Source organism: Ascaphus truei, chromosome 4 (genome assembly GCF_040206685.1).
Source record: "Ascaphus truei isolate aAscTru1 chromosome 4, aAscTru1.hap1, whole genome shotgun sequence".
NCBI lineage: Eukaryota > Metazoa > Chordata > Amphibia > Anura > Ascaphidae > Ascaphus > Ascaphus truei.
Window position 1 is genome coordinate 353,045,091 of NC_134486.1, and position 13,271 is coordinate 353,058,361.

General features: G+C 39.8%; 1 protein-coding gene across 11 annotated transcripts in view; it reads right to left on the minus strand.

Moving 5' to 3' along the window:
• Positions 1 to 13,271, minus strand: part of MYT1L (myelin transcription factor 1 like) — a 573,498-nt gene that overhangs the window by 50,323 nt on the left and 509,904 nt on the right. For all 11 annotated transcript variants that reach the window (XM_075598278.1, XM_075598276.1, XM_075598273.1 and 8 more), the window contains 2 exons: positions 7,445 to 7,566; positions 6,119 to 6,187 (listed from right to left, as the gene is read on the minus strand). In XM_075598278.1, the coding sequence (XP_075454393.1) occupies positions 6,119 to 6,187; positions 7,445 to 7,566 (191 nt within the window). The remainder of the gene's footprint in view (positions 1 to 6,118; positions 6,188 to 7,444; positions 7,567 to 13,271) is intronic.

Below are 13,271 nucleotides of genomic sequence, written 5' to 3' on the forward strand. Positions count from 1 at the left end.
CCGGAGCCCACAGCCGCCCTGCAATAGGGACCTGGAGCTTGGAATCCCCGCCCTGCACCCCGAAGGGCCCTCCAATGGGATCGTGGGCCAGCCACTGCAGTTTCTCCCCCCTATATTGGGCCACGGCAGCCATCTTAGATCAGGAGCAGGCTGCGATGGCTCTCCCTCCAGAGCCTGTGCACCGACAGTGACCCCGACCGCCCAGGTAAGCCTCACCGGGACCTTCCAACTCTGCAGTGGTCTCCGGTCCCCCCGAGCAGGAGCAAGAACCTCCAACCGGTGCTTCATCCATCCCTTCTCAGCAGGTCCCCAAGTGCAAGATGGCCACCGCACCCCCACTGCAAGCCTCGTGTGGCTTTCTCCGGCTTGTCAGGGCTGTAATTTATTTTTTTATATTTTTTATTTATTACCCCTTGGCTCCACAGGGCGCAGGGGAGGGGGGTCTCTCTGAGGGGCTATCGGCCCCAGAGCTGGAATCATGCGGAGGCCTTGAGGGCTGCTATTCCCTGGCAGGATTCCGCTGTGAGAGTTGCTATGCCTAGAGGCCCGAGGCTGCACGACCGAATCAACAAATTAGCTCCCTGCCAAGCCTGCTTGCCTCAGCTGGGATCTCTAAAGCTGGGGGCATCCCTTGAAGAAGTGCGCGCATACGCACGAAATGCGTCGGGAAGTTCTTGTTCATTTTAGAAGCTTTTCTGTGGTTGCGGAGGACATTGGGGAATAGCTGGTGGAGAAATAGCTGGTGGAGCCGTAGGGGCAGAGCAGAGCAGCGTGAGAGGCTACTCGCATTGGGAGCATCACATCGCGTTGCGATAGGAGCAGTGAGGGCGTGACGTCATATCCGCCGGAAAGTCCTGCAGTTCGAGTGATTCATCTTCCACCCACATCATGTGGGGACGCCAGTGAGGGAGCTCCGGTCGCCATCTTTGGAGGACTTTACCATCATTTCTGTGTAAACTGCCTTTACCCAACCGGGGTCTTGTGAGTAGGATTTCAGTTTTTCCCCTCTGGATATTCCACATCCGGAACTTAACAATAGTTGTGTTAATAAAATAGCTTTTTAATAATATATTTTAGCCTTGCTAGTATTGTTGTGTTGTCTGTCTTGTTTGTTATGTGTTGTCAGTTGGTTCTGTTTTAAAGTCAACAGTATTTGGCATACTGCACTATAATCTGTTTTCTTTCTTTTCTCTATTGCAAGGTCTGGGAGGAGAGTCGTCAGCACAATTCCTCTGTTCATCTAAGGACTTCCATTTGGACTTCACCTTTATGGTTTGGAATTTATTGACATTTTAAATTTTGGCTCCGGTTTTCTTTTTTTCCAAGGTTCTTCACTGACTGTACGGTCAGTCTTCACTTTGTTTGTAATTTGCACTAATCATTTTACTTAGTTTACATTTTTATTATTCATTAGCGCTGTTTCACATTATATTATATTATAATATTATTATTATTATTATTATATAATATAATATTATTCATTAGCGCTTTTTCTGTTTTTGGGGGCAGTTACATGAGACTCACTCAGGTCACCGGATTCAGTCACGGTCCCGACGGCAGATGGTCCCCGCGCCCACGCTGGCCAGGCCTGACAGGCCTCCAAGTTGTAAGTCTCTGTTACTTTATTATTTCTGGCTCAAATTTGTAAAGAATGGTACTGGGATGTAGCTTGTGGTTTATCTCGTCAGAATTGACTAGTTAAACAGTAGTTGGATTGCACTGCAATTTTAGAGAGATGGCAGTGGAGTTACTTAAACTAATTAGGGAGCTCCAGACTTATGCGCCCATTTTACCGGTTACATTTAAAAAAAATTTTTTTTATGGTAATGGCATAAGTTAAAAGGGCTAATTGATCTGTAGTTGGAAACTGATTATGTCCAGTCTCTGGGATGGTGTCCAGCTGTTAAATAAATGTATATGTTAAATGAAATGCAAACGTGGATTATTTTATTCCTTATCAAGAGGTTCTGACTTGTGAATATTAAAATACCTGCACTGGAGTTTTCCAGTTCCATAGAAAGCCAGAGAGTACTGTACAGTATGTAATACACATACTGTATTGTGTGTAATAAACCCTGCATTTCTTTCTTACATTTTTGTCTCTATTTCTAAGGTCCATCAATCACTCTCACCTGCCATTAACCTTGGTACACTGATTTTGGGTCTCAGATGTAGTGCTACAAACAGTATTATAAGTGGAGTGATGTTAACCCCAGTTGGGAATAATGAATTGGGATTGTGCAGTACAACGGGTAACCTACAGCAGGGGAGCGTAAACTTTTGCTGCTCGCGCCCCCCCCCTCTGTCTTGGAGCTGCGTCAAATGACGCTGCGGGGACATGTGATGTCATGTGACCTTTGGTGTCAATTGACCCACGTGATGTCAAATGACCCAGCGGCATCATTTGACGTGTCACAGAGCGTTTGAATGACGGTAAATTCAGAGTTGCAGAGGCCCCATGGGAACCCCCAGCATATAATTTAAATGCCTTGGGGAAGAGCGCGGGTCCTCTGCAACCGCTGCACCCCACCCAGTAAAATCTCCCACGCCTCAGTTTGCGCACCCCTGTCCTACAGTACAATATGTCCATGCCAACTAGTTAAGAGAACAGACATACAAAGTGAACCTCCAATTGACCCTACAATTAAATGTCAAATTATAATACTGTACATCTCCTTATGCCAATAATATTGATTAGCTGAACTTGTGATTAGACTGCTGATCTACTGTAGTTTAAAAAAAAAAGGAGCAAATAACCACCATTTCAAAAGCACCTACATTTGATAATTTTAAGATCACGGGCAAATATTTTGTACATCTTTACCCTCTTCATCCCTGTCACAACTGACAATTCTGTTAGCCTTGTGATTAATATTGTCTCCCTTCTATGTATCATCTACCATTGTATGATCCACCTCCTTCACTGCCCCATATAACACAGTCATACATCAATGCACTCATTCTTCTTTTATCTTATTACAAGATGTCTTTATTTCCCCTTCCCGGCTGTTGTAATCCCAGCAGCCAGTCCAAGCTGGCACAAAAAAAATGCCTTTGACCACCATTACTAAAAATGTGTTCCTCCTTGGTACACGTAGCACAATTATAATTTTTCAGTACAGAAGAGATATCATAGTAAGATGCAATTACTGACTTCATATCTACTGTAAATCACTGAAGATTGATGCTTGAGGACATGCAAACGTAAACTACTGTGGTTGAATAGGATGTTTTGGCGTTGGAGAATGATATAGTTCTTACTTTTTATTGTTCTCCCTTTTCACTCATGTCGGTTGTAACTCTTCCATACAGCCACAAGTTGTTATGCACCTACTTTTCCACAGTATTATTAACACCCCTCTGTCCTAGTGAATGTCTTATCAGATCTTAGCCTAACCTAGCTTGTTATCAATGTTTACACCTATACCGAATCAGATGTGACTCGCGTTATTGCCGAGAACTGCACGTGTTTCGTCAAAACGATCTGCCTTATTGCACCGACCCAATGTTGTGTTACTGTCCCCTAGTGAATCAATTAATTTTCATTTTTTTCTATGATGAATTTATTTCACAACTTATTGTAGATATATAATACTTATTTTATGGTAAACATGATGACTTCTTGCCATCATTTCTTAAATTCAGACTTTCGTGCATTCTGTTTTACTGTATTTCCATAACGATTTCTTTAGTCATTTTAGCTGTACATATCAGTTATAAAGAAAACAACACGTTTTCTAAGGGATAATGGAAATGACATGTACAGTAATCCTAGCAAAACAGTTTGGATTTACAGTCTGTGTTTGCTTGCCTTTGATGTTGTAATCTTCTTAACAAGCAAGTAAAAGCACTGACTCTGAGAACAATTACACTCAATTTGAATCAGGGGAGCCTGGTTCAAATCCTGGTGACAGCTCTTTGTGATCGTGGGCAAATCACTTTATCTCCCTGTGCCCCAGGCACCAAAAACACATAGATTGTAAGATCATCTGGGCAGGGACTGTGTCTGTGAAGATCCTATGTGCTGCGTACTGTACACTGTACTGTAATTGGGAAACGTTTGAGTCCGATTGGGAGAAAAGCGCTACACGAAATAAAGTTATTATTATTATTCTATTTATACAGCGCATTTCCATTCTGAAGAACTTGAATATTATACACCTACCAATTTATAATATTCCCAGGTAATCTAAAAGAAGAATGTAATGAAAAATTAAAAGCTGTGGTCATTACTAGTAGACCTGAAACCTCATTGCCCTACCTGTATCTAGAGTATGTCAGTGTTACTTCTCCTGCAACTTCAGGGAAATGAATCTCACTTGTTAAGCTAAGGCATTCTGTTTATCCTTATGAACAAGTTAAGAGCCGAAGATAACATTTGGTTTGCTTAAAACACACACACACACACACACACACACACACACACACACACACACACACACACACACACACACACACACACACACACACACACACACACACACACGTAGAGGTATCAGTACCGTGTTAGCCGTTATATATATATATACTGTAAAATGACCTAGGCGCACAAGAGAAAAGAAAAAAGGGGGAAATACACATAGAGTAGTATATCTGTAAACGATTGTGGTGAGTGCTAAGTGATGCACTTACAATAAGTTGAGGATATTAGAACTTTTATCCAATCATATGGAACTGGAACACTGCAAAGACTTGATTCTAACAGGGTGTAGTCTTGCATAAATATTTTAACCAATTAGTTTGCTTATTGATCTTTTGCTGCTTTCACTGTAGATATCTTCGTGGCAGTGTAATTTCCAATGGATGATGAATAAGAGTAAAACATTTGTACTTAAATACTATTTATTAAAAATAAACCTAATCATATAGGTATAAAAAACTCACACCTGTGAGATAAAAAGCAGTATGGAAGCGATACAGCTAAATACATTTATGCAAGACTACACCCTGTTAGAACCAAGTCTTTGCAGTGTTCCATTTCCATATGCTTGGATAACAGTTCTAATATCCTCAGCTTATTGTAAGTGCATCACTTAGCACTCACCACAATCATTTACAGACATACTACTCTATGTGTGTTTCCCCCTTCCCCTTCTTTCCTTTCTCTTGTGCACCTACTGTAGGTCATTCTACACTGTGTAATGCTACTCTGCACCTGTGGGGTTGTGGACCTACTGGGCAGAAAAGATTAGGGAAAGTATTGTCACAACGGTTAACACATCCTTTATTATCTAGTGATATAGTGTATCTTATATATTGTATGTTGTGTTATTCCACACTGGTGGTTTTTGTATATTGTTGCAATTTTTGTTCTATCTATCTATCTATCTATCTATCTATCTATCTATCTATCTATCTATCTATCTATCTATCTATCTATCTATCTATCTATCTATATAAATAAATAAATATATATATATTAATTTTGACTACTACTGTAATTTGTTTTAGGAATCTAATGACAAGAAATAAGGATGTAATATAATTCCTAGAGTGCTTTGTACTGACACACAGTAACATGCAAATATATAGGGGACCGTTGTAAGTTGAAGTTGTTATAAGAGCCCAAGCTTTATATAAATGCTAAAGAACAAATTAGTGATAGGCCAGGAGCTGGCACCAAATGCTAATCATCAAGACATAGGTACAACATTCACATATCCCTAAATGCTTCTGTTCATACCACACGTCAGAATGTTGTACTTGTATCTTTAAAAGACCTATTGAATATCCAGGGTGTAGGAAGCTCCATATTGTACTATCAAAGAAACAGGCATTATTTACATATTTACACAGTTTTAAGAGGCACCAGCATATACTTCAACAACCTCTGGGTCATTAGTGACCAGCTGTATCAGACTATTTATTTTAAAACAGAAAAGCTTTGAGTTTCACATTCCTGTTCTAACATCGGCAGCAGAGCGATGAGCAATGCCTTGCTCTGCAATGTTCTTCAAGTTCCTCTGCCAGGGAAGGAATCACTATATAGTACTTCCTTGACAATGATCATTTTTTTAGGCAGTCACTTTTCATTTGATTTGTACTGTTTTTATACTCTAAAGATACAGTAATGGTGCAGCACAACTGATACACAAAATAAAGCTTTTTTTCCCCTTACTTGAGTTCTTGTGAGCTGGTGGCCATCATGCTTCGAATACTTTTGTCTGCCAAGGGACATCCAGACAAACTGCAAGAGAAGTCAGGATATCCAAATAAGCGAAATCACCCAAACTCTCATAAACAAAGACACCATACAATATAAATCTAAATAAGATAAGCAGAGAAGCAAGGGGTTAAATGCTGTATATTGGCTGTGAAATACAGTTAACCCTCTGAATAAGTTGCTTAAAGAGGCAATACAAGCGTTTTTTCTTCTTCTTCTTCGCTTTTTCTATACAGGAATGAAGCATGGGGTCAACGGAGCTGAACTCCATTCATTTCAAATCTGGGGACCCCCTAATTCCGGAGAAACTTACCTTCGTAGTGTGTGCCGGTAGCCACTCCAGGGCTAATAGGCCAATAGGAAGCCATGACGTCAACAGGTTCGGCTTCCAATTGGCCCATGTGACCTGGAGCTTTAAACTGCAGAAAGAAATCGGCACCCCGTTCAGAGGTAGGTATCTCTGAACGCAGTGGGGCCCCGTAGTTTAAATTAATGGGGTTCAGCTCTGAAGACCCACTGCTTAAATCTTGTATTAAAAAAATGAGAACAACAAAACCCAGCTTTGATTGCTCCCTTAAATCATTAAAGACATAATATTCTACCTGGGACTATGAGATTAAGATTAAAAAAAACACTATTCAAACCAAAAATTTCATGGAGCGGAGAAGACTTGAAAGTAATGTTATAAAATCATATTCAAAGACATTCAACAAACAAAAAGTTTACATGCTCTAGTCCTCAGACTTGACAGACAGCACTCAAAGGGTAAATGCACAGTTCGATATGCTAATTTTAACCGCATTATTGAGGTAAGCTGAAAACAATAAATTGAAAGACAGACTACCCCATGAAATAATTAAGTCGCGCCTACTATGTGTGGTGTAATTACCAGTCACATGACCATTCCCATCAAACAAAAATCAAAACAGCCAAAATAGTTAAAAAAAAAAAAAAAAATTTGTTTACGTTTTCATTGTTTCCAGTTTAACTGCAATATCTGCAAAGGACTTTTAGCGTTTTAAAATGGCAGGGGAAAAAAAACAGGGTGAAATGAAAGTGATGCCTGCATACAAGAGAGCATAACAAAGAAAATCAAGCAAATACACATTTGCTTCAGTCACATCATTTCACCTGGGGATTACAAGCATTGACATGTTGGGAATATGAAGCATTCTCATACTGCAAGGGAAGGGAGAGACACCCAGTTTTTGCACACGGAAAAAGAGAGGAAAAGGTTCCAAGGAGAAAAAAAAATGTTTTTTCACCTCATGTAATGCTTACGTTATTAAGTCCTTTTTGCTCTCCTTACATTGAGGGTATTTGGGTTTAGGGCTGGGAATTGTAACTTCACCAGGGTACCGTCGGTCATCAAGAGCATCTTGAAATGCATCGAGGTCTTCATGCTGCAGGAAAACAAATATTATTACTTAAGAGACCCCTATTGCCCACAATTACTAATTGGTCGTAAGCACCTTTCAGATTTGCCTAACCTATGTGTTTTGACTCACTGCACACTTTTGTCTCACATCTAAATCACGTTTCTTACATGTTGGCACTTATTGCTAGCTAGAACGTCACTGAACATGCTGTGAAGCCGCTTAGTCCGTGCTGGAGAAGAGTCCTGCTTCATTCAAATCACTGGGACTGAAATGTGCTGGGTGGAGAAGTCAGTTCCACAGCATATTAAGTAGGAGAAACAGACACATAATAGATACATGATGATGTGATTCCTACCTTTCATCTCCTATTGAAACACTCCATATTGTAAAATACTGAACATGGAGTAAAAATAGTGCAAAGTGTCACCAGGAGATGGAAAGTACAAATGCCTTGTTTGCTCCCAAATTGTCTTGAATCATGGGGGCCTTTAAGTCAATGCAGAAAGTGTTTCCTGTAACAGACGGCTACGTTTTATGTTACAACATTTGGCACAAATGTGGCCCTTCTTTCTGCAAAGCCAGGGCTACTGCAGCAGATTTATCAAAGTAAAATACCCATTACTTCCAATGGGATTTATTTCCTTTGGGAAATCTGGCACAGTCTTAGCCATTTCTCTGCTAAAAGAACCCCATAGACCAATAAGGATATTTACGTAGGGTTACAAACAGGGCACCCAATAGGATTGCCATGTATGCCATCGGCTCTGGAAAAATGTATGGATTGAAGGGGTGTAGGAATCTTAAGAAAACCTGTGGAGCATAGGGCCGCAGGAAAGTGGTGGAGCGCGTGGGCACTCAACTTCGGTTTGCCAAAGGAAGAATAATAAGAAGCCCTGAGGTCCCCTAACCACCAGCCCCATGACACTACTCCTGGCTCTTCCATCCCATCAGTGGCCCTGATACAAATACAAATTGCCTGGCAATGTTGTAGGAACCTTCAGCATTGAAGGAGTTAATATTGCTGTTTAGCCCCAGCTTTAGAATGAAAAAAGATCCAAAGTACTGTAGCAAAACTCCGATCCCCATTTTGCAACAAGACGGAGGCAGGCATCATGCACTTGATCCCCTTGCAGTGCACACACCTTGGACAGAGAAGGGGTTACACAGGCATCTATCATCATCAGTGGGGCAGAATCAGTGGATGGTGCACAAACTAGTTTTACTTGCACATAATTATTGAATACTCGCTACAGGAAATTCAAATGGAGAATTGGTCAGCTTTACTTTGTCTGTACAAATGCATGTATGGTAGGTGTGACAATGTATTTAAGTGTATCCCCAAAACATTTTAAATAAACTAACCTAGAAATGAACTATTCTGCTTGTATTCACACAATCAGTGCTTAATAACCCCCTCTTCAGGCTCTCCAGCCAGGCCAGGTTTTACAGGTAACCAATGAATTGCCCAGAAAGCAGACACAGTATACTGTGTGCTCGTATCTTACATGTGAACAGGTGGTTGTGGGTTACTCCAAAATCTTGCCTTGGCTGGAGTTCCCGGAGTATAAGTGTAATTTTGCTCTGGACACTGGAGACAGCTGCTATAAAGTATAGGAGTATAGTAAAGTATTTGATCCTATATACCAGTGTTCTTCAACTAGAATAGTTTTCCAAATGGGCCAAATTAGGAGTCGAAGGGCCACAAGAGCGTTATAATGTCATTTTGGAAACGTTTAAAGAGATACAAATGTAAAAATAAAAAGTGCATGTATTTATAACACCTCCACCATATATATTTACATTACTTTAGCTTTTCACAGTTTTAGTGTAAAAAAAGGTGCACTTACTGTAGCTTCCTAAGTAACAAAAATAAAATTAGCACAAGTAGTAAGCCCAAACCCTTCGCAGGACGGATTTTGGCCCCGAGCCACCATTTGAAGACCCCTGCTATATACATTTCCTTGTGGGGAGGGATTAACTCCTTTTTCTCATCCTCTTTTTAAGACCCTGACAGAATTGCTCAGGTTTTGAATCATTTAAATAACAGGCGTCACTTGTGTCTAAATGTTTTATTCAGAGGATATCCAACATGGATGCCTGGTGATGCATTATTTTTAGAGCATAAAACAAGGCTAAAGCTTGGGATAAATCTATAAGTTCCAATTCTGTAGATATTCGTACATTTATGTTAGGGTATAATAAAAGAAACTGTGGTTATAATGCAACACATACTGGGATTTACTCTTATTTGATGACAAATTAAAATATTTGAATCATAACTGCTTCAACTTTAAGTGCTGTAGACCTGATATAATCAGTATGTTTTTCACTGGGAATGTTACAGGAAAGAAAGATAGAATAAAAGATGTTATCACAGGTCAAACTAATTACAGTATGTGATATACTGTATGTATAATGACCTGCACCTACAAACTACAATCCATAAGTCAAACAAAAAAAGCTTTTAAAGCAGCAATACTACATTCACCCTCTTTTTCTTCATATGTTTATATGTAAAGGATGTGATAATGTATAATTCTACATTCTTACCTAAGCTGGCAATCGTTTGGTGCTCCTGTTATAAATCTGTCAAAATTCTGATTGTGTGCCTATTGTAATGGCCGCCTTCTAACTTTATGCTGCAGTCTGTGAAATTCTGCAGCTGATTTGTAACATTATATTACTAAGTGTAACACATTAGTGTTACAGCGTTCAGAGAAATAGACAGTCTCCTGTTTGTAACACAGCAATTGATGTATTTGTGATACTTTGTTGCCAAAGTGCAGAGCTCAAAAAGGTGCGTGTTTCAAAAGAGGAAGTGAATATGACTTTCTAAATGGTTGCTACAGCAACAAAAGAATGATCAGTACATTAAAAAAATCATTACAAATTTGATTAGGAGTTTAAAAATAAATGCAGACAGTATTATCTATTTATTTAAAAAAAAAACATATAGGATTTTTCACGCTTTGCTACTTTAAATATGATTATTAGAGCATGTTAATAATATTAAGAAAAATGACAGCTCATCCAAGCACTTTGTTAAAGACGATCAATCCAATGTGTAGCATTTTCATGTGCAGTCGATAGAGGGGACCTTTGATTTGCCTAGAGGAGGGGGTACGTGAAGCATTTTGTGCCACAAAAAGGCGTATCAGATTTTTCAACTAAAAACAACAAAACAGGCAGCGCTACCCACAATAGTATGACAGAGTATATATTACCTTATGTATAAATGACCAAACATGCATAAGGGGCTGCCCAAGATACAAAAAACTGACCCCCTGGTCAGAACTAAAGTATGGAAAGGGAAAGTATCCACTGGCGCCAAATAAGATATATACTGCAAAAGGATATATGAAAACCAAGCCTGTTGGCTGTAGACACGTAGCTCCTCACGTTGTGCTTAAAGAAAAAGAAAAAGCACAACACATAGCGTAATACTGTGACTATAAACGGACAACACTTAACAACATGTAACAGCTGAAAAATAAATTGGTGAAATCTCAATATTAAAACATTTAATAACAATCATAAATAATATATATTGCACATGGACATTTAAGAAACAAATATTGCGATAAAAATAGAAGCACTCTGCACCGCCGACGGAGATAGTAGCAATGCCTACTCACCAGATGGAGTAAGTAAGTAGGCGGTGGATAATTTTGAGAGTATCCCCTCTCGTTTGTAAAGCTGCTCTCTGCTGGCTGGCGTCTCTGGGACCGTAAGTGTGGAGATCTTGGTACGGTGCCTTCCGCGACTCACTTGGGAAGACGCCCAGGAGGTAGTGAACAGCAACAGCTGATTCAACACGCCGTCAACATCAGCAGGAAAACCGGTTAGCAGCAAACACAGATTCAACAGCAGCAGCTGATGCAGCACGCCGTCGGTGTCAGCGGGCTGGCTGGTCTGCTGCAAGCGCAGATGGAACTGTGCGTGGGGATACAATCTCCAAAGTGTAGAGTGCTAAAACGCCACCCTACGCGTTTCGAAAGGCTCTCTGCTTTCTTCCTCAGGGGTATATAAAATATGGAGTCCAACATAGTCCCTTAAATACAAAATCTGTGATTTACAGGGATTGATTTCACCTGCAGTCCAAAAGCACTTGCGCAATAGGTGTAATGAGGAAGTCCTTAGACATAGTAATTCGGTCACCTGCGCTTTGAAAATGTTCATATAAAGTGCTACTGCAAGTAGTTATAATCAGCTGTTACATTTAACAAACAATTGAAACATAACTTACTCATATTAACATACAACAATTAACATATATAAAAAGGGGATAATAATAAGCTTATGTGTGTATGAATATACTCTGTTCTAATGAATAATTAAAGGGGATATTTAAATCTAACCTATTCGTGACCTATTCACTTACAATTTAATAGGTCACGAATAGGTTAGATTTAAATATCCCCTTTAATTATTCATTAGAACAGAGTATATTCATACACACATAAGCTTATTATTATCCCCTTTTTATATATGTTAATTGTTGTATGTTAATATGAGTAAGTTATGTTTCAATTGTTTGTTAAATGTAACAGCTGATTATAACTACTTGCAGTAGCACTTTATATGAACATTTTCAAAGCGCAGGTGACCGAATTACTATGTCTAAGGACTTCCTCATTACACCTATTGCGCAAGTGCTTTTGGACTGCAGGTGAAATCAATCCCTGTAAATCACAGATTTTGTATTTAAGGGACTATGTTGGACTCCATATTTTATATACCCCTGAGGAAGAAAGCAGAGAGCCTTTCGAAACGCGTAGGGTGGCGTTTTAGCACTCTACACTTTGGAGATTGTATCCCCACGCACAGTTCCATCTGCGCTTGCAGCAGACCAGCCAGCCCGCTGACACCGACGGCGTGCTGCATCAGCTGCTGCTGTTGAATCTGCGTTTGCTGCTAACCGGTTTTCCTGCTGATGTTGACGGCATGTTGAATCAGCTGTTGCTGTTCACTACCTCCTGGGCGTCTTCCCAAGTGAGTCGCGGAAGGCACCGTACCAAGATCTCCACACTTACGGTCCCAGAGACGCCAGCCAGCAGAGAGCAGCTTTACAAACGAGAGGGGATACTCTCAAAATTATCCACCGCCTACTTACTTACTCCATCTGGTGAGTAGGCATTGCTACTATCTCCGTTGGCGGTGCAGAGTGCTTCTATTTTTATCGCAATATTTGTTTATTAAATGTCCATGTGCAATATATATTATTTATGATTGTTATTAAATGTTTTAATATTGAGATTTCACCAATTTATTTTTCAGCTGTTACATGTTGTTAAGTGTTGTCCGTTTATAGTCACAGTATTACGCTATGTGTTGTGCTTTTTCTTTTTCTTTAAGCACAACGTGAGGAGCTACGTGTCTACAGCCAACAGGCTTGGTTTTCATATATCCTTTTGCAGTATATATCTTATTTGGCGCCAGTGGATACTTTCCCTTTCCAGATTTTTCAACTAGCTACCAGAAAACCCATTTGTTTGAATACAGCTTAAAATATGTCTGAATCTTGCCACAAGATTTCATTTTTATATATTAGATATTACATTTTAAGTAAAAGTGGATACTAATATCTATTGATATTGAACCTTTAAGATTTTCCTACCCTGTACGGATTTGTACTATACATTTGGGGATGGGTTGATTGTGACTCCCTTCCTCCAATGAAGCGCTGACCAGCGCTAAACATGTTAGGAGATCTAAGAGGGTCTGTATAG